This window comes from Magnolia sinica, chromosome 12, assembly GCF_029962835.1.
Source record: "Magnolia sinica isolate HGM2019 chromosome 12, MsV1, whole genome shotgun sequence".
NCBI lineage: Eukaryota > Viridiplantae > Streptophyta > Magnoliopsida > Magnoliales > Magnoliaceae > Magnolia > Magnolia sinica.
The window spans coordinates 80,262,985-80,283,734 of record NC_080584.1 but is presented as its reverse complement, the minus strand read 5'-3'; the positions used below and the strand labels follow the sequence as shown (position 1 = coordinate 80,283,734).

The window sequence follows — 20,750 nt, the reverse complement described above, 5'->3', positions numbered from 1 at the left end:
AAGATTGAAAACTATGCAAGAGAATTTTGAACTTCAAACACCTTCCTCCTCCACATACTGGTTTACTTATTTCAGATTGCATCTACAGTTGTCTAGAAGGCTGGGACATTGAGAAGCAAATTTCAGCAATAGCTTTAGACAATGCTTCGGCAAATGACAATGTCATTTCATGCTTACGTAACCAGTTCAAGGCTACAGGAAATTTTTTTTTTGAAGAAAAAATATTCCAGGTCAGATGTTGTGCCCATATTGTAAATTTGATTGTACAAGAAGGGTTGAAAGCAATTGACAACACTATAGAGAACATAAGAGAAAGTATGAAATATATAAGGGGGTCACCATCGAGACTGAGTGTATGGAATGACATCATCCAACGTTTGAATGTGCCATCTAAAAAAACGTTGAAGTTGGATATCTGTACACGTTGGAACTTGACCTATGAAATGTTAGATGCGGCAATGAAATTACAGCTTGCATTTCCTGAATACGCGGCACGTGACAGAATGTATTCTTGGTTGCCGAGCACAGATGATTGGGCCAAAGCATAACAAGTTCACACATTTCTCAAAGTTTTCTACGATTGCACGAAGATTTTTTCTGGGAATCAGTATCCAACTGCGAATCTGTTTCTTCCGTCTCTTTGGAAAATTAAGGATGCTCTACAGAAAAATACCAGTGCGGGTCCAGATTTCATACGCCAAATGACAGTTGGTATGAAGACGAAGTTCGATAAATACTGGGACGAATGTCATCTGTTGATGTCCTTGGCAGTTGTTCTTGATCCTCGTTGTAATATGGGGTTGGTTAGCTTTATTTTCATGAAGCTTTATCCTACTGAAAGAGCGGCAGCAGAGACGTCTAAGGTTCGTCAAGCCCTTGAAGATTTGTACAAATCGTATGTTAATACTTTACCTGCAGCGGGTGTTGAAGAAATTAGAGATGCGGATATTTTTGTACCTGGTAATCCGGATGTGCTAAATGAATACATATCATACTTAGCACAAGCACGAATGGGAGTTGATACTAAAGAATCAGAGTTAGAAATGTACCTCAAGGAGCTAATCGTAGTGCGATCCGAATTTGATGTGTTGGAATGGTGGAAGATGAGGGTTAGTGAATCAAAATACCCTACATTATCTGTGATGGCACGGGACATATTATCTATACCAATTTCAACAGTGGCATCAGAATCCGCATTCAGCACAGGGAGCAGGGTTGTGAGCAAGTATCGAAGCTCACTTTCGCCAAATACAGTTGAGGCGTTGATTTGTACGCAAGATTGGTTGCGCCCAATATGGGGAGGAGATATGAATGATGATGATGATGAAGACGAGGAGATTGAGATTCGTGATGAGTCTCTACCTACAGATCAGTAATTATTTTCGGTTTTGTAATTTTTTTTGGTTGAATGTTGAATGATCTGTAATATTATTTCACTGTAATTGCAAACACGAAAGTGTTGGTCCTTTTGGAATGTGGTTTGGAAAACTTTTAATCTTTGATATTTATTTACATATGCTTGTTCATTTGCTTTTATTTTTTACTTTTGATACATTTATATTGCTTTCTTTTGTTCCTATATCAAGTTCAATTTATTTATCAATATTCTGATTTTTAAATTAAAAATTGAATGTAGATATGTCGTCATCTGAGCCATCGACAAACATTTGGGACTATGCTTCTCTAGTTGAATCACCACCAAGGTCTGGAAAAATAAAGATTAAGTGTGGTTTGTGTGGTGCAAAGTTTGTAAACAAGACTAATCGCTTTCACTTACACTTGTCATGTCGAGGTGGTGATGCAAAACCATACCCCAATGCCCCTAAGGATGTCCAAATTCTTTTTCAAGCTCTGTTAGATTCGAATAGAAAACCTTTTACTCCATCCAAACTTTCTGCTTCTGGATCTAGTACACGAATGACATCTACAGAAGATGCAGAAGAGGAAGCCAGATTAAAAGGCTTGGAGGAAGAACAATTCCAACTCGCCTTAAAACGCAGTATGGAAGATGTTTCTAGACTTCAGCGATATTCGAGTCAAAGACAACATGATGTTGAAGCAAGGTCGAGTTACTCGAGTACGACAAATAAGAAGAAAAAAAAGAGTAACAAATTCAAATTCCTGACTCGTCTCGGTGAATTTTATAGGGCACTGGGTACTACATACAATTCTTCATATAAAGCAAGTTTGAAAAATCTAGTTCAAAGTGTAAAAGAGCACGAAGGAAAAATCTCTTCGCCTTCTGACTTAGAGGAAGTGAACCAATTTGTATATGAAAAAATAGATAGCAGTTTCGATGGATCAGATGACAATACAGGAAGACACTCCTCTTATGGAGGTTATTAGTTATAAATTGTCATTTTGAAGTGAACAATGTAATATAAATATGTTAATGTAATTATCAAAGTTTTTTAATCATAAATTATGTGCATTTTATATCTTTTATTGTTTAGTTTAACTTCGAATTCCAATTGACTCGAACTCGCCTCAAAAACTCGCACTCTACTCGACTCGATTTCTACTCGTACTCGAACTCGCCTCGAAAACTTGGACTCGACTCGACTCGTTTAATACTCGTACTCGGCTCGTACTCGGGCGAGTAGAGTACGAGCAGGGAGTCCATGCTCGTCGGCCGAGTAGAGCCGAGTACGAGCAGCACTCGGGCGTTAAGAGCCGAGTGCGAGTAGGGCGATACTCGACTCGACTCGACTCGTGTACAGCTCTACTAGGAGTAGAAAAGAGAATTTGGTTTTAAGCTGTATTTGGGAGGCGGACGGTCATGTGAACAGACTTGCTGCGGGTGACTGGATTGGATCTAGTCATCTCCGAGGCAATGCCTCTGTTATATCTGAGCCCCTGTCAGCCCTCTCTATATTTATGTTTCTCTTTTCTTTAAAATAAAATCATCACTGATGTTTCGGAGAATGTCCTTTCATCTGCTATTGGAATGCAGGTTGTATAGGCACCTCCTCACTGTAACTTTCTCTGTTTGAGGTCCCACCTCTTCATTGTAAGTACTAGCAAATTTCTAGATGTAGCAAGTCTTATAGTTCCCCTGAAAACCAAACTTTTGCAGGTTCATCTTTTAGATGTTTTTAAAGAAGTGCCATCTTTGCCTTGAATTTGTTCATTGTTTGTCTACTTCGGGCTGCACTGAGTTTGTTTTCTTCCAAGTTCTTCCAGGCAGTCTCATCTGTCATTATGCATTTTTTAGTAAAACTTTTATGTAATTATGTTAAAATGCAAACCTTTCAACAATTACGGCCATGCTTTGAGAATCTCACCTAAATCTCTCTTTTCTCTATTGAATTTCTTACTTATTTGTAGGTCCTTATGGTTCATGAAGACATCTCCCATGTACAACTTGAATTGATTCCCATGATTTAGGAAATACTTACTCAATGGATTATTCTCTACTTGGTGGGAACAACACCATCTGAGTCACCACTTTTGGAGGATTTTAGCTCTCGCCTTTCGTCATTATGCATTGGTAACTGCATGTTATGCTTCAAAAAAAAAAAAAAAAAAGAGTTTAATATTGAGTTATCCATATGGCACTACCCCAAGCCCTTATCCTCTATTACTGGAAGTTCTAAAATGAAGATTACCACACCTCTATAGGGTGTTTATATATGTCCCATTTTCTTTGTATTTAGTTAAAATTTTATGATTATTTTATTTTATTTTATTTTGTGCTTATTGTACAGCTGGAGCATTTTTCTCCTAGTTCTCAGTTTCCTCATTGCTCCAAAACTTAGATCACCTAATAGACAATTTGAAATTACTAGAGCCTGTTGGCTGAGACAATTTCTATGCAAGTACCTATTAGCCTTGTTATTTTTTTAGGTTCTTTTTTCAGGTTTGCTTGTGGCATTAATAAATTTTTGATTTGTGGTGTAAATGGACTTTCTTGGATGTTGGGTTCTGCTTTATCAGTTATTTGCTTGAGGAGGAAGATCTCTTTTTCCTAATGAGGTACCATAAGAAACTTCTTTTGCCTTTATACAATGCATAAAATGTATCCTTCTTGTTGCTAAAGCGGGGGTCAAATTGGGTTGGGTCTGGAACCTTTATTGCAGTACATATGGACAAAACTAGACAAAACTCGGGTTCAACTTCCGAATTTGAAATGTTGTGGCATATTTTTGCATATGGTATTGTTCAAAAGTTAAGAGAACTTTTAATCATCACATGTGGCATATTTCTGCATATGGTATTGTCAAATTTCTTAACTCAGCTCATTGTTGAATCTTGCAAATTTCTGTTACTACTACGAATACTATACTCAGAAAGTTGTGTTGGTGTTTTTTTTTTTTTTTTCCTGGTTGTATTTATTAAATAGGTATGATATGAGTTGCACTAGTAGGAGCCTCACCTACTTTGAATTGGTTGTGTATGGATGCTATCGAATTTGGTTGCAATTAAAAGTATACTAAAGTGGAAATAAGCAAAAGTACCTGGCAATCATATTCAAGGACTTGGCTTCCAGTTGCAACTATGCTACTTTCAAGTCAGATTGGAAAGGAATATGGTTCCAGTTTGAGGCTTTCTTCTTCATTACAATCATTTGGGAACACCATTAGCTTAATTGTACATACAAACATGGGTTTTTTTTTTTCTTCTTAAATCTTATTTTCATAAATGTTGTACTTCAATTTTTAAAGACAGTTGGAAACATATTCTCATGTGTCTTTAGTGTTTGTGGTTGATAGAAATTAAATGTAAAAGTTGATTTTTATTTTTCATTATTTGATAGAAATGATGTACACATTTGGGACTGATCTGGTTTTCGTTGTTGCAGGTTGGTGTAGGTGTCACTTTAGGGGGAGTTAACCAGATAAGTTTATATTTTCCTTTTTGGTTGCATTTGAGTGTCTAATTACCTGCTTGCCCTTTTTTTTTCTTTCTTTCTTTTAACTGCAATTCTCTTTGACTATTTTAGATCAATAAAGGACGTCCCTGTATTCAAGGAACGGTTTCAACATGACAATGACGGTAAGCTTAACTCTAAATATCACCTTTATAGTCAGAATTTGTGATCTTTATTGTCTGCTTTTGGACTATAATTTTTTTTTATATATAATTGACACCTTTTATCTCGGAGTATGATCTATGAAGTAGCATATGAACGCAATCCCCATCAAAATCCACACCTAGGGGAGCACAAATAATAGGATTGATCTTAACAGTATGGTCGTCATGCACATAGACAAAAAATGCTTGCAATGAATGTTTACGAGTATTAGGTGGCCTATTAATGAAAACAATGTCTCTGTCCATAAATAACGCCTGTTTATGATTTGACAAACTTTCAAATATGTATGTCCTTTTGAACCTTCCTTAATTGCATAAGTGGCTGAACCATCTCTATATGTTACACATAATTTGTCATCCACTAGTTTTTGTAAATGATCCATGTTGTATGTAGTGACTTTCTTTTCAAATGTGATCTTTTGAGCAATTTCTAATGGTAAACCGATTTCATGAATCCCTTTATATGCATCCCCAGTAATCACACTACGAGAAGAGAACCCTGATCCCTTCCTGATAAACATTGTGCGTATCTTTTCAAGCCATGCCTTTGTAGAAGAATCATCAACCTCTTTAACAGCCCCATACTTCTTAGTAATGTCATGAGGTGCCTTGTAGGATGATAAATGAAAATAAGATTAGGAAATACCAAAAATAAGTAGTTGTCATGAGGTGCCTTATTTAGATATGCCTTATGGATAAAACACATACATAGTATTGTCACTCAATGCATTGCGCCTCAAAGAGTCAATGACCAATGCCTGAAAAATGTTCTTTTAAAGATAAATGCCAAGGTGAGCTGTCACTGAAATATCATGTCCCTTTCCTATGGACTTTCAGGTGTGATCTCTCTATCTAGCTAACAACCTCCTTTCCTTTCTTTTCAACAGCTTGGTGGAATGAATTCCTTAATTGCAGTTGAACACTCACTTTCCATTCCCCTAATTTCTGGAGTTCCCACAATCATCCTGGGGATGGATGTATCACATGGTTCCCCAAGCCAGTCCAACGTGCCGTCAATTGCGACGGTAAGATAAGATGCATGATTTTCCTTTTCAACTGTTAGTCATAGAGTCACAGTACTTGTTTCAATTTTCTTGGATGGATGATGAATGTATTTGCGAATGTAAATAAAAATAAAGAATTTATAATATATATATATATATGTTATCAATGGAGGATACCTTGTTTAAGGGGACATGAAATTCTTGTAGCTTATGGTGTGGTGGCCCAATATTGGTTGTATGTTACTAGTATGTAGTAGATAATACTAGGTTCATTAGTAGATAATACTAGAGAATACCTAAACCCGATCCGAACCCAAAACCAAACCTGATTCCCTAAACCTAAACTTAAACCTATAACCTAAACCTAAATCTAAACCTAAACCTACAACCTAAACCTAAACCTATGACCTAAACCTAAACCTAAACCTAAACCTATAACCTAAACCTATAACCTATAACCTATAACCTATAACGTAAACCTAAACCTAAACCTATAGCCTAAACCTAAACCTATGACCTATAACCTAAACCTAAACCTATAACCTAAATGTATTATCAAATCCTTAAACCTATAACCTACAACCTAAACCCAAACCTAAACCTATAACCTAAAACCTAAAACCTAAACCCGAACCCGAACCCAATTTCCTAAACCTAAACCTTAACCTATTCTCAATTCCCTAAAGCTATAACCTATAACCTAAACCTAAACCTAAACCTAAACCTAAACTTATAACCTAAACCTAAAACCTAAAACCTAAACCTAAACCTGAACCTAAAACCTAAATGTATTCTCAAATCCCTAAACCTAAACCTACACCTAATCCTAATCTCAACTCCCTAACCTAAACCTAAACCTAAACTTGAAGACCCAAACCTAAACCCGAACCCGAACCGGATTTCCTAAACCTAAACGTAAACCTAAACCATAACCTATTATCAATTCCGTAAAGCTATAACCTATAAACTATTCTCAGTTCCCTAAAGCTATAATATATAACCTAAACCTATAACCTAAACCTATAACCTACAACATTAACGTAAACCTATAACCCAAAACATTAACCTAAACCTATACTTATAACTTAAACCTATTCTCAAATCCCAAAAAATATACTTATAACCTAAACTTAAACCTAAACCTTAACATATAACCTAAACCTATAGTCATAACCTTAACCTAAACTTATAACATTAACCTAAACCTATTCTCAAATTCCAGAACCTATACTTATAACCTAAATCTATAACCTATACTTACAACCTTAACCTAAACTTATAACTTTAACCTAAACCTATTCTCAAATCCCAAAACCTATACTTATAACCTAAACCTAAACCTTAACCCATAACCTAAACCTATACTTATAACCTTAACCTAAACCTATAACTTTAACCTAAACCTATTCTCAAATCCCAAAACCTATACTTATAACCTAAACCTAAACCTTAACCTATAACCTAAACCTATACTTATAACCTTAACCTAAACTTATAACCTAAACTTAAACCTATTCTCAATTCCCAAAACCTATACTTATAACCTAAGCCTAAACCTATACTTATAACCTGTAACCTATAACCTAAACCTAAACCTAAACTTTAACCTATAACCCAAACCTTAACCTATAACCTAAACCTATAACCTATAACCTATAACCTAAACCCAAACCTAAACCCGATCCCGAACCCGAACCCGATTTCCTAAACCTAAACCTTAACCTATTCTCAATTCCCTAAAGCTAAACCTAAACCTAAACCTATAACCTTAACCTAAACTTATAACCTAAACCTAAACCTATAACCTAAATGTATTCTCAAATCCCTAAACTTATAACCTTAACTTAAACCTATTCTCAAATCCCAAAAAAATATACTTATAACCTAAACCTAAACCTTAACCTATAACCTAAACCTATACTTATAACCTTAACCTAAACTTATAACCTTAACCTATTCTCAAATCCCAAAACCTATACTTATAACCTAAACCTAAACCTTAACCTAAACCTATAACCTATACTTATAACCTTAACCTAAACTTATAACCTTAACCTAAACCTATTCTCAAATCTCAAAACCTATACTTATAACCTAAACCTAAACCTTAACCCATAACCTAAACCTATACTTAACCTAAACTTATAACCTTAAACTAAACCTCTGCTTTCATCTTTGTGATTTTTTGTATTTTTGTTTTTGATGTTAAGCTTATATGTATTTATGCGTGAATGAATGTGATGTGGATAAGATTGTTTGTGTTTGGATGAATGTAGTTTATGTTTGGATGGATTTACTATTTGGGCTTAGATGGATGTGAATGTGAATATGATGAAATATATTAGATAACAAGTGTTTATCAGGATGAATATGATGAAATATATTGTAATAGGTGTATATCAGGAATTTTGTGTGGAATTTTGTGCTGGAATATTTTTTTTAAAAAAAAAAGACTTTTACGTACAAAAATTTTTCGTAGGTAAACGTTTTGTAAATATTTTTATCTACGAAAATTTTCATCGGTAAAAGATTTTTATATATTTTTTAGCGACGAAAATGTTCGTCACTAAAAGTTTTGTAATTATTTTTAGCGACGAAAACTATCGTCACTAAAAGTTTAACATTTATTTTTTAGTGACGAAAACTATCGTCATTAAAAGTTTAACATTTATTTTTTAGCGACGAAAATGTTCGGCGTTAAAGTTTTGTAATTATTTTTAGCGACGAAAACTATCCTCTTTAAAAGTTTAACATTTATTTTTTAGCGACGAAAATATGCGTTGCTAAAAGTTTTGTTATTATTTTTAGCAACGAAAACTATCGCCGCTAAAAGTTTAACATTTATTTTTTAGCAACGAAAATATTCGTCGCTAAAAGTATTGTAAAAGTTTTTTAGCGACGAAACAATTCGTCGGTAAAAGTTTTTTTAATGACGAAAAAATTCGTTGCTAAAAAGCTTGCCTTTGCCGACGATTAAAATTTTTCGTCGATAAAAACCTTTTGCGTCGGTCTTTTAGCGATGAAAATTTTTATCGGTAAAGGTGGGATTTCTTGTATATATATATATATATATATATATATATATATATATATATATATATATATATATATATATATATATATATATATATATATATATATGGATGCTTTCATTCAAATAGCAAAAAGATGTACAGAGAATGAGAACAAGCACCCACGATTCGTATCGTCAGAGCATGCTAGTACAAGATCTAAGTCATCCATTTGGTGGGTCATCTTATAAGAAATCTAGCATTGTCCTTTTTGATTGGGATAGATAAGATAAACCCAATCTATTAGGTACATTACCTTGTAAAACCTACGCATTACTCCCATTTATGGCCTTAGTAATTGAAATTAATCAAGGGCTTTATGAACTTGATATTTTTATCCATTCATTTTAATGTTATGGTGTATTGCATATGGATTATAGGTATTATCTGATTTGCTCCATCGGATTTCTCCCTAAATCATCACGTGAGTAATCCCAATATGTTTCCTCTCCCATATGATTAAAATAAATAAAAACCCTAACCTTAATAGTCGTAACAACAACAAAGAGATAGAGGCGGCGAGAACAGTGAAGGACGTTTCCCCACATGACTTCATGAAAGCTTACTCTGCTCATCTCAAGCTCTCTGGAAAGGTTAAGCTTCCTCATTAGATTGATATTGTGAAAACTGCCACATTCAAGGAGCTTGCTCCCTACGACCTGGATTGGTATTATATCGGAGCTACTTCCATCGCAAGGAAGATCTATTTGAGTAGGGTATTGGAGTTGGTGGTTTCCAGAAGATTTATGGTGGGCGCAAGAGAAATAGGGATCGTCCATCACATTTCTACAAGAGCAGCAGTTCCATTTCTCGTCACATCCTTCAACAGTTGCAAAAGATGAACATAGTTGACATTGATCCAAAAGGGGGGAGGAGAATTATCTCGAGTGGTCAGCGTGATCTTAATCAAGCTGCAGGTCGGATTGTCATTGCTCCTTGAGTCCACAACTGGGCACGTGTGCTGTTGTTGTCATGCTTTTGGACATTATATATGGTAGCTATTTTTCGAGCATAATTTTATAGGATTGTTTTCAAATTTAGCGGGGCATATTGTTATCAAAGATGTTCTTAGCCAAGTTTTTCAGTTTTTTAGTGTTTTATTATTATTATTATTATTATTATTATTATTATTATTATTATTATTTGTTATGAAATATGGTTTTTGAATATGATTTTTATTATTAAAAAAAAAAAGAAAAATAAATTGTTGTATTGTTATGATTAATTGTATTATGATTTCTAATGTATTAAACATTCATGTCTTGAATCGTTAACACTCTTGTACGATTTCCTAAATGACAACCTATTGTACCCAACAAAAGCCTACTATATGTGGAAGCTTACCCAATAGGGGATGCGAGCCTTGCCGATGCCTACTGATGGTAGAAGCCTGCCGAGTGCAGATGCGGGTTGTTGATATCCGACCTAAGGAAGTGGATGGTTTCTATTTATACCCATTTGATGCGTCATCAACACCATCCACATCATTCACATTAATTACATTATTTGCATTGTATTTTTGATTTTTATGCTTTACTTGTGTGTATATTATTTTAATTGTATCTTACATGAACCATGATGGGTTCACTCATTGGGCTTGGCCACCTGACGGTGTATTGATGGAAAAACCATACAGATGAAATTAAAGCAGATACAATGACTCAAGAATAAGAACATGAAGCCAAACCATTTGATGATCCACAGGAACAGTGACCATATTTAACCGAAGACAAGCTTGCTTCACTGGATTAGTAGAATAATTAAATGGGACATGTGTTTGCTATTATTATTCTCATTTATGTTTTAAAATGACTTCTAATTTAGATTTTTAAGATTTTTGAATAACTTGATGATTTTGAACAAATAAAAGTTTCAATTTGGTGGACATAAATGTTTTAGCTTGTATTCTTGAGTATCATGAATGTATGGTAGTGAATGTTTGTGGATGAATTAGTGGTTGATATGAGTGTATTGATGGATGTTAATGAGAATATAAATTTCATATTATATTATGTCTCTATTAAATAATGTGACTCACTGTTTTAAGTATACTAAGTGTGCAAGTCATGGATCATAACTCAGGTATGAGGGTACACACTCAGTGCCTATATTTCGAGGCATGACACGTGCCCTACGATGATTTGGAAAAATAGATGAATGGCATGGATAAAACACGAGTATCATAGTGGGCCCATAGAGCACAACCTTATTGGGCAATCCTATTACTATAAACTAATGTTTTTTTTTTTTAAATTTTATTTTATTTAAATTTTACTTTTATTGTGGATCCATGCCTGTATTTGTGCACGTGAGGCTTTTTTCGTTGGGAATGGATAGAGTATGTTTGGTGTTGTGCCGAATAGAATCCACTTCCACTAGCCATAGAAGGCTTGCAGTTGACTATGGACGACACTCTGTTGACCAACAAGATTGTCCAAATTTTTTAGATTCAAAACTAGATCGTTGTCAATTCATGAGAAGGTCTCACGTTCAACTGGTTAGACCATAACTCACTATTCACCCCATGGATAACTTCTAACCTTTATGCGTGCGTGGTATCCAACCTGTATGATAGATTGGCTCCATTAGAAAATCACCTTGTGCAAAATTCAAGACTCAGACTACCTAAGTTAGTATACAGCACCCACGTCGGTATTGTATGCTACTAAAAAATTTGTGAGCCCACCATGATGAATGTATTTTATCCATGCTGTCTATCCATTTCATATTAGGGCATGAGCCCAAAAATGAGGTAGATCTAATCCCAGCTGGAGCACATCATTGGAAAGAATGGTGATTAAATGCAACTGTTAAGGTCAGAAAGACATGAATGAAGAAAAAAAAATACAAATCTCAACTTGATCTAAAACTTTTGTAGCCCCCAAGAAGTTTTTAATGATGGGCCTCTGATCACCACTGTATCATGTGGTGTGGTCCACCTGAGATTTGGATCTGCCTCAATTTTGTGCTCATGCAATAAAATGATCCCTAAAAATGGATGGATGGCATTGATAAAACACATACCACATGGTGAGTCCATGGAGCTTTTCCAATAGCATACAATAGCATTGTCTATGGTGTGTGCTATCCCACGCAATTCGGATCTCTTTTGCCACAGCCAGTGCGAGCAAATAGGTCATTGGCTTGGGTGGGCTCCACCATAATGTTTATGTAAAGTCAACTTTGAGCACGATGTGTATCATTTCATGTCAAGTCATGGGTCCAAAAATCATTTCCATCTATTATTTATTATTCATGTTGGACACTTAATTGGAAATCATGCACAAGCCAATGCTCACCTTTTGAAATGTTTCATTAGTGTCGCCCAAGTAATTCATCTAATGGTACAAGTTTTTGGTGAGATGTTTTTTTTTTTTTTTTTTTTTTTAAAGTAATGTAAGTGGTTAGAATGGATTTCATATATAAAAGCATCATAGAACCATATCACTTTACTTAAGAGAACCGCATCACCTTATTTAATAGAACTTCATCAATTTGTTTAATGGAACCATGTCACTGTCCAGTAATCCCAAACTTAGTCTAGTGGAACCCTATCACTTTGTTTGATAACCCTCTCACTTTGTCTTGCAACCCTACCACTTTATCCTGTGGAATTCTGTCACTTTGTCCAGCAACCCCATCACTTTACCCAATATAACCCCGTTAAATTGTTTAGTAAAACCTTGTCATTTTATTTAATAGAATCCTATCACTTTAGCTAGTATAACTACACCACTTTGTCTAGTAATTTCACCAATTTATCTAGTGGAACCCATCATTATGTCTAGTAAACCCGTCACTTACTACGACACCCCATTACTTTGTCTTACAAAACCACCACACTTTTTCCAGCAACCCCGTCACTTTACTTGGTAGAACCTCGCCACTTTGTTGGGTAACGCGGTCACTTTCTCTAATAAAACCCATCACTTTATTTAGTAAAATTCCATCACTTTATCCCGTAATCCCGTCACTTTGTCTCGTGGAACCTTGTCATGTTGTTTAGTGAAACACCATCACTTTGTTGAGCAATCTCATCAATTTATCTTGTAGAATCCCATCACTTTGTCTAGTGGAACCCTATCACTTTGTCTAGCGGAACTCCATCACTTTATTCGGCAATCCGGTCACTTTGTCTAGTGGAACTCATCACTTTGACTGGTAGAATCTCTTTAATTGTATATGGAGTTTGCTTAGGAAAAAAAAATTGTATGGGACACAACTATTGACTTAAACAGGGCCTATCGTGATGTTTTTGTAAGATCCATCATGGCCATTTATTATTAAGTCTCATATTGAGCATAAAGACAAAAAATCATATTAACCCATGATTCTCTTGAGCCGCACTAAAGGAAATGATTGGGAGAGATATGTATACCCTTGATTTTTAAAGGGTGCACCATGATCCTTGTATGAAATCCACTTTAACCATTAGATTGCACTTGTAACTGGACATGAATCACTTGGGATACACTAATGGAAATAGTTTGGCAGGCCCTATATATTATGTACAAGTCAAGCGTGAATCATAAATGGAATTGATTTTTGGGCCCATGGCCTAACATGCATTGAAATACCTAGTGGCTGTGGTTTATTTTACATAAATATCACAGTAGAGCCCACCCTGAGTCACCAATTAACAATTTGTCCTTGTATGTAGCTGTGATGGACGGTACTCAAATTGCCTAGGATAACATGTAACATGGACGGTTGTGTGCTACGGGAAAGACTTTGTAGGCCCTACCATGATATATGTGTATTATTCAAGACGTCCATCCATTTTTATGGATTATTTTAGTGCATGAGTGCAAAATTAAGGTAAATTTATATCTCAGGTGGACTATACCACAAGAAATTGGTGATTGGATGCCTACCCTAAAAAAAACTTTTTGGTGGTTACAAAAGTTTTGGATCAAGTTGATATTTATATTTTCTATTCATTCAATGGCAAATAAACATTACAGTGGGCCCTAGGAAGTTTTTAACGAGGAGCTTTCAATTACTATTTTTTGGGTGTGATATACTTGAGATTTGGATCCACTTCATTTTTGGGCTCATGCCCTGATATGAGGTGAAAAATGAATGTACAGCGTCAATAAGACACATTTAGGCTTATGGAGATTGTTTAGTAGCACATGACCCGACGTGGGTACTACTTGCTACGCAATTCAATCTAGTCTTGAAAAAGTAATGCATCTTTATTGTAACCTCGTGTCCTGGTACGTGATCATAAGGCATACTTTATATATGCATTGTATATCTATGCCGTCTTTTTGTTTTGCAGGCTCATTTTAAGGAACGGACAAAATTTGAAATGGATGCAAATCTCAGGCTGACCACACCACGAGAAACAACAGTCAGTGCCGATTAAAATTTTCATGCGGACTACAAACGTTCTGAATCCAGCTGATATTTATATTTTCCCTTCATCTGGTCCCTGTGACCTCGTAAACAACAGGTTGGAAGACAAATAAACATTGTGGTGGGCATTAGAAAGTTTTCCATGGTAGCCTGGACATTATTTTCTGTGGTGTGGTCCGACTAAGATTTGTATCCGGTTCATTTTTCGGACAACCAATGTGGAAAAAACGGATGTAGAGCGTAGATATATAAAGCATACATTGATGTGGGCCACGGTCAGCTCACATTGACGTCACTGGATCCTGGGTCGCAGCTACGCGTCCGGTGCAGTAAACGTAACATTTGTTATTAATGAGGCAATATTTTGTAAACAGTTATTTATTTTATGATGACGTCAGCATAAATGACGTGGGCCAATTAAATTCAAGGAAACGGGAAGCAGCTTGTGTTTCTGATCTTCTCTTGAGTATGCAAGATTCAATTCAATTGCACATCCAAACGCGTCTTTCATTAAAGTAATGCAAATGCCTACAAAGAAACTCACACAATCAACCCACCAAAAAAAAAAAAAACCCCTAACATAGATCGTTTTGTCGACGATCTGATAAGATTACAAGCCAAACAATCCATCAGATGAAAGCGAAAAGCAAATGTAAATGAAAACAGCTAATCGAAACGCAAATAGCATAATGAATCAGCCATCGTGATCGGAGCCTTCTTCCACAGCATCATCCACTTTCTGTTTCTCGGCTTGAGCTCCATCACGAACGGCATGACTAGAGCCTTCCTCCGCTTTCTGTTTCTCAGCTTGAGCTCCATCACGAACAGCGTGACCAGAGCCTTCCTCCGCAACAGTATCCTCTGTTTTCTTTTTCTCTGCTTCTTCTTTCTTTTTATCAGCTTGCGCTCTATCACCAACAGTTTGCCCGGAGCTTTCCTCAGCAACAGCATCCTTCGCTTTCTTTTTCTCAACCTTTTCTTTCTTTTTCTCAGCTTGAGCTCTATCACGAACAGTTTGCCTGGAGCTTTCCTCAGCAACACCCTCCTCCACGTTCTGTTTCTGAGCTTCTGCTCCATCACGATCAGCGTGAGAAGATCCTTCCTCAGAAATATGATCATCCTCCGCTTTCTGTTTCCCAGCTTGTGCTCCATCACGAACAGAGTGGCCGGAGCCTTCCCCAGTAACAGTGTCCTCCCCTTTCTGTTTATCAGCTTGCTCTCCATCACGAACAGTGGCCTTGTCTTTCTGTTTCTCAGCTTGCGCTTCATCTTGAACAGGATTCTTATCTTTCAGTTTAACATATTGCAACATCTCCATCCCAACATTCTCCCGTTCCGTCTTCAATTTCTCATGGACCATCTCCTTCCCGGCTGTGATCAATGCCAACGGAAGGCCACCGCACTTGATAGTGATCTCCTGTTTCAAGTCTTTCAACGACTCAAGGGTCAACGTCTTCGCATCTTCAGCCGGTAACGTATTCACCTCTTCTTCAAATGCGCTCTTAAACAAGGTCCACCCATCATCTCCTATAAGAGGTTTGGGAGTATATATCTTCCCCTTGCCGACCATCTTCCTCGCATCGTCTTCCTTCCTACTCGTGATGATGATCGCGCTCCCGTTACCCTTTGGCAGCCCATGAGCCAAATGGTCCCACTCCTTATCTTCGGGTGGTTCATCTTGCAAGTTGCAGTACCAACCATCGAGGTTCCAAACGTCATCAAACACTATGAGATACCTCTTGTCTAGCAGCTGGAGGTAGAGGATGAACAGCAACACGCCGATCTTGTTCTTGGTCGGATCGATCTCGAGAGTCTTTTCGATTTCCTCCTCTTCCACTCCAAGATTATCAAGCATCCTACGAACGAGCTCTTCTTTTGTGCATTGTGGCGAGACCCACACCCATAATCTGAGCGGGAAGGTGTCGAGCACGTCCTCGCTCACGAATATCTTCTGGGCCAATGTGCTTTTTCCACTGCCAAACATGCCGACGATCCCGACTTTGTTGAGATCGGTGCCCTCCTTGATGAGTTCCTTGTTGATCTCCTCCACATCCTTGTCCCACCCATATATCTTAGTCTCGTCGATGGCGCTCGAAGTCCATTGAAGACGTTTTTCTTTTGTGTCTGGTGCACCACCGCGGATGGAATCCTCCAGCCCAGGCGGTATATTACTCCGGATGCCGTGGAGATACTGCTTGATCTTTTGCAATTTCTCATTGAACTTGCTTAGAGTGCACAGCTCGTGGGGAGAATACAAATTCATGCAGATTTTCCCCCTCTCCTTGCGCTTCTTGGACAGCATCAGGCACTCCCTCAAGATCTCGTCTAGGCTGTACATAGACTCTCGTAAATCGTCAGCTTTTACTTTGTAGTGAGCAGATGCATCATCGGTCTTTTCTTCGGAGAGAGCAGATGGATCGTCGGTCTTTACTTTGGAGAGAGCAGATGGATCTTCGGTCTTTGCTTTGGAGAGAGCGGATGGACCTTCGGTCTTTACTTCGGAGAGAATCGATGGATCATTAGAGATCCAGTTGCTGACCTTTTTTAGATCATCCTTGATCTTCAAAAACATGCTTTTGTAGGGCAAGTTGGATGTAGTTTCCTCGTTAACAGCATCCACGAACTTGTTTATCAGAAAAAGGAGGATTAGCTGTGACATTTTAACAACAACTTGCATGGTCTCGACTACAAGAGGTGCATGCTACTTAAAGAGAAGCTTGAAGAGAAGGTGACAATGGAACCAGGGCCGGGTTAGATAATCCACACCGGGCCCAAAGTGAAGCCCGGGCCCGGCCCCTTATAATCGAACCTCTCCACGTAATATCATAAATGGGCATGTAATGTTCTCGCTAGGGCTGTCAATCGTACCAGATCCGTGGGGACCAGATGCACCCAACCCAGTTTGATTTAATAATAGAATTATTTACTCAGTATCATATATTGATTATTCGAGGAAAAGTTCTTTGAGGGGACGCGGTTTGGCTGGTAACCCCAATAGCTAGCTTATGTGTATTGTCGGCGCTGTCCATCCATTTTTTCAGATCATTTGGGGGCATGAGCTAAAAAAAAATGAGGCAATTCCAAGTCTCAGGTAAGCCACACCATGGGAACCAGTGGGCATTAGATGTTACAGTTGAAAACTTCTTCAGGTCTATATAAGTTTTGGATCAAGCTGATATTTGTGTTTTCCTTTAAATCTAGGTTTGTGTCACCTCATGAACAGGTTAGATGACAAATAAACTTCACGGCGGCCTCATGAAGTTTCCAACCATAACATTCAATTCCCACTGTTTCCTGTGGTGTGATCCACTTGAGATTTTAATCGGCCTCATCTTGAAAAATCGATGGACCGTGTGGATAAAACATGCATGGTGGAGCCCATAGAGCTTTGACACCAGCTAACTGGCCTAGTGTTGGGGTCACCTGCAAAAGCACGTCCTCTTTGAGGTCGACCTCATGGAAACTTCCTAAGGGTTGAGCTCTACATGCCTCATCATGATGTGTGTGGGGTATCCACTCCATCCATCAGATGTGTCCTTCATATGGTGAGCCATGGGATAAAAAATAAGGCTAATTCATGACTTAAGTGGGGCCAATAAAGGAAATAATTGAGAGTGGACGTTCAACTGTTAAAACCTTCTTGATTATCTGTTGAGCCATTGAGATGCGGTTGGTAAATCCAACCATGAAGAGTCACAGTACTAATTTTCCTGTAGTGTGACACACCAAATGCATGGTTCAAATGTCCAACAGATGGGGTCCGCAAAGCTCCAATGAGGTTCACCTAGTAGTATCATTTTCCAATTCCTCTAGCAAAACAAATAAGGTTCCTAAAAGTCACATGCATGTCAGAGAGCCTGTTTAGAGACCATGCACATGTAAAGGTGACACATGTGTGTGCAATCTAATACTTTCATCGGGTGGGCGCAACCATGTAAATTATATTAATTTGAGCAGATCCAGCCTGTGTCTTAAAGGACTAGACTCGGACCTGAAACGACCCGGACATATCAATACCTGAACCCGGTTATCATGGGTATGGATGCTATAGGACCCAACCCCAATTTGACTCATTGACACCCCTATGCCTTCAGTCTTAGGTCGGCCCTTGAAAGTATAGCAAAACCAAGGCCCGGCCTACTTCAAATTCAGGTCCGGCCCGGTCTAATGCCACCTTGAAATGGGGCCCACATCTTGCCTTGTGATGGAGGCAAAGGGAGGCATCTTCGCAATACGAAAAAGATAGGTAAATAAATTTTAAAAAAGAAAAAGGAAAAAGAAAAAGAAAGAAAATAAAAGAAAGGAAAAGGGAAAGGATCATTTGGATGGCTGAGATTTCAACTTTGTAATCGAAAGAGGGGCAAAGATACAGAAGATTGGGTTCCAACTTCTTAGCACGATCATGCATTCTATTATAACCCTTTGTCCTCCTAATGGTCCAAGCCACGACAGCGCAATTGGAGTGGCCCACCACTCCTTGGATCAAGGGGATAATGGAAGGGAAATGGAGAAAATTAATAATTAAAAAAATTAACTTCAAGATCCCCTTCATCCAACGGCTGTTCATTTATCTGTCTTTTAGTCAAAAGTTAGATTTTCATGAGCATTTACATATGCCTGTGCATGGCATGCAGGTGCACGTGTATGCAGATAACAGTATGCGTTGGTCCGTTGAAAGGGTGGACCACCCTTCGCGTGGAAATTTTATATGGTGATGAGGACCACAATAATAACGTGGATTGCTAGCTTATAGCCCATAAAGAAAGGCCATTCGGCCATTATGGTCATCTTGCCATTGGCTTCCTTAGAAAGCTTTCAGTGGCTTCAACATGCACAAATCTACGGTCAAGGTTGCGATTTCTCCATGCTTACTGGACCATGCCTCATTCAGTGCCTTTCTATTTATTTATTTTTATTTCTTTCATGCTTACCATTGAGCTCGAGGTTCGGGCAAGTTGAACCGTCGATCGTTTGAAATGGTTGCTACTCATCCGACCATCTCTCTACGTGGGTCCCATCATGCGAGTGATTATAATGACAAAGCTGACTTCCTTTAGTAAAAGGAAAATATATCATGTGCTTTTCCTTTTCCTTCCGTTTCTCGGGGGCGTATTAGATACTGACAAGGTCAGTAGCCAAATCGCTAGAAGTCCCGTCAGCAAGCTCCATGGACCCCACTAAGCTCCGTGGACACACTATGATGTATGTGTTGTATCTATACCGTCTAACCATTTGTAGAGATCATTTTATGGCATTAGAAAAAGAATAAGATAGATCTAAAGTTCGAGTGGACCCACCGCAGAAAACCATGGGATCAGTCACACCCACCGTTGAAACATTTATAGAGCCCACCATGATGTATTTTTAGATCCAACCTATTCATAAATTAACATAGAGATAAATGAAGTGAAAACAAAAATATAAGCTTGATCGGAAACTTCTGTAACCCCTAAGAAGTTTTGAACGGTGGATGTCACTATCCCCATTGTTTTCTATGGTGGGTCCACTTAAACTTTAGATCTATCTCATTATTTTTATCATGCCACAAAATGATCTCTCCAAATGGATGGACGGTATGGATATAACACATGCAACAGGGTGGGGCCAACAGAGCTTGGTGACGTCACTTCAGTAGCGATTTGGTCACTGACCTTGTCAGTATCTAATCCGCGCCCCTAGAAGATGGACAGGTCCAATCATCAGACAAATCTCCAACGTACTGATTGAGTAATTTATCAACTTCGACTGTTGGCCCCACACAGGTGTAATATTCTTACACCAGTGACGTATGACTGATCGTCAAGCATTCAATAAGAGCACGATTCGTTGCGACCCCAACCGGCATGGGCGAGACCATGTGAGCGAGACCATGACCTAGTTGATTGATGTCTTAAATATGTAATTTAACATGGTTGGGGATGAGAGTTGGAAGCCATTGAAATCCAGCTCGATATCATGGAGAAATTTTGAATTTTCTCATGTTGATCACTAAACACTTTGGTAACTTGTTCGATGCCTTTGAAGTTAGTTTCAATGACATCGAGGGCATGCTCAATGCCATCAGAAACATCCAGGAAATCTATGATTATTTGTTGGAGTGTTTTGGTATTAGTTTGATATCATCAAAGTGGGTTTAATGTCATTGATGGTCTATTAATCACTACAAGAAATCCCACCTTTAGCGACGAAAATTTTCATCGCCAAAAGCAAAATTTTCGTAGCTAAAAACTTTTAGCGGAGAAAATTTTCGTCGTTAACTTCGTCGCTAAAAGGCCAACAC

The 20,750-nt window shown here is 37.7% G+C and overlaps 1 protein-coding gene and 1 pseudogene across 2 annotated transcripts; one reads left to right on the top strand and one right to left on the bottom strand.

Moving 5' to 3' along the window:
- Positions 1–9,564: 9,564 nt before the first annotated feature.
- Positions 9,565–10,211, top strand: LOC131220314 (small ribosomal subunit protein eS19-like; annotated as a pseudogene).
- Positions 10,212–14,892: 4,681 nt separating this feature from the next.
- LOC131221858 (uncharacterized) lies at positions 14,893–17,299 on the bottom strand. Of its 2 annotated transcripts, XM_058217155.1 has the most exons (2): positions 17,010–17,299; positions 14,893–16,800 (listed from the first exon to the last, which is right to left on the bottom strand). In XM_058217155.1, exon 2 carries the CDS (start codon positions 16,770–16,772, stop codon positions 15,165–15,167), a length of 1,608 nt encoding a protein of 535 aa, XP_058073138.1. In that variant the 5' UTR covers positions 16,773–16,800; positions 17,010–17,299; the 3' UTR covers positions 14,893–15,164. The 2 variants fall into 2 exon arrangements, with proteins under 2 accessions (XP_058073138.1, XP_058073137.1); XM_058217154.1 differs by having other exon boundaries at positions 14,893–17,297.
- Between the last annotated feature and the right edge of the window lie 3,451 nt (positions 17,300–20,750).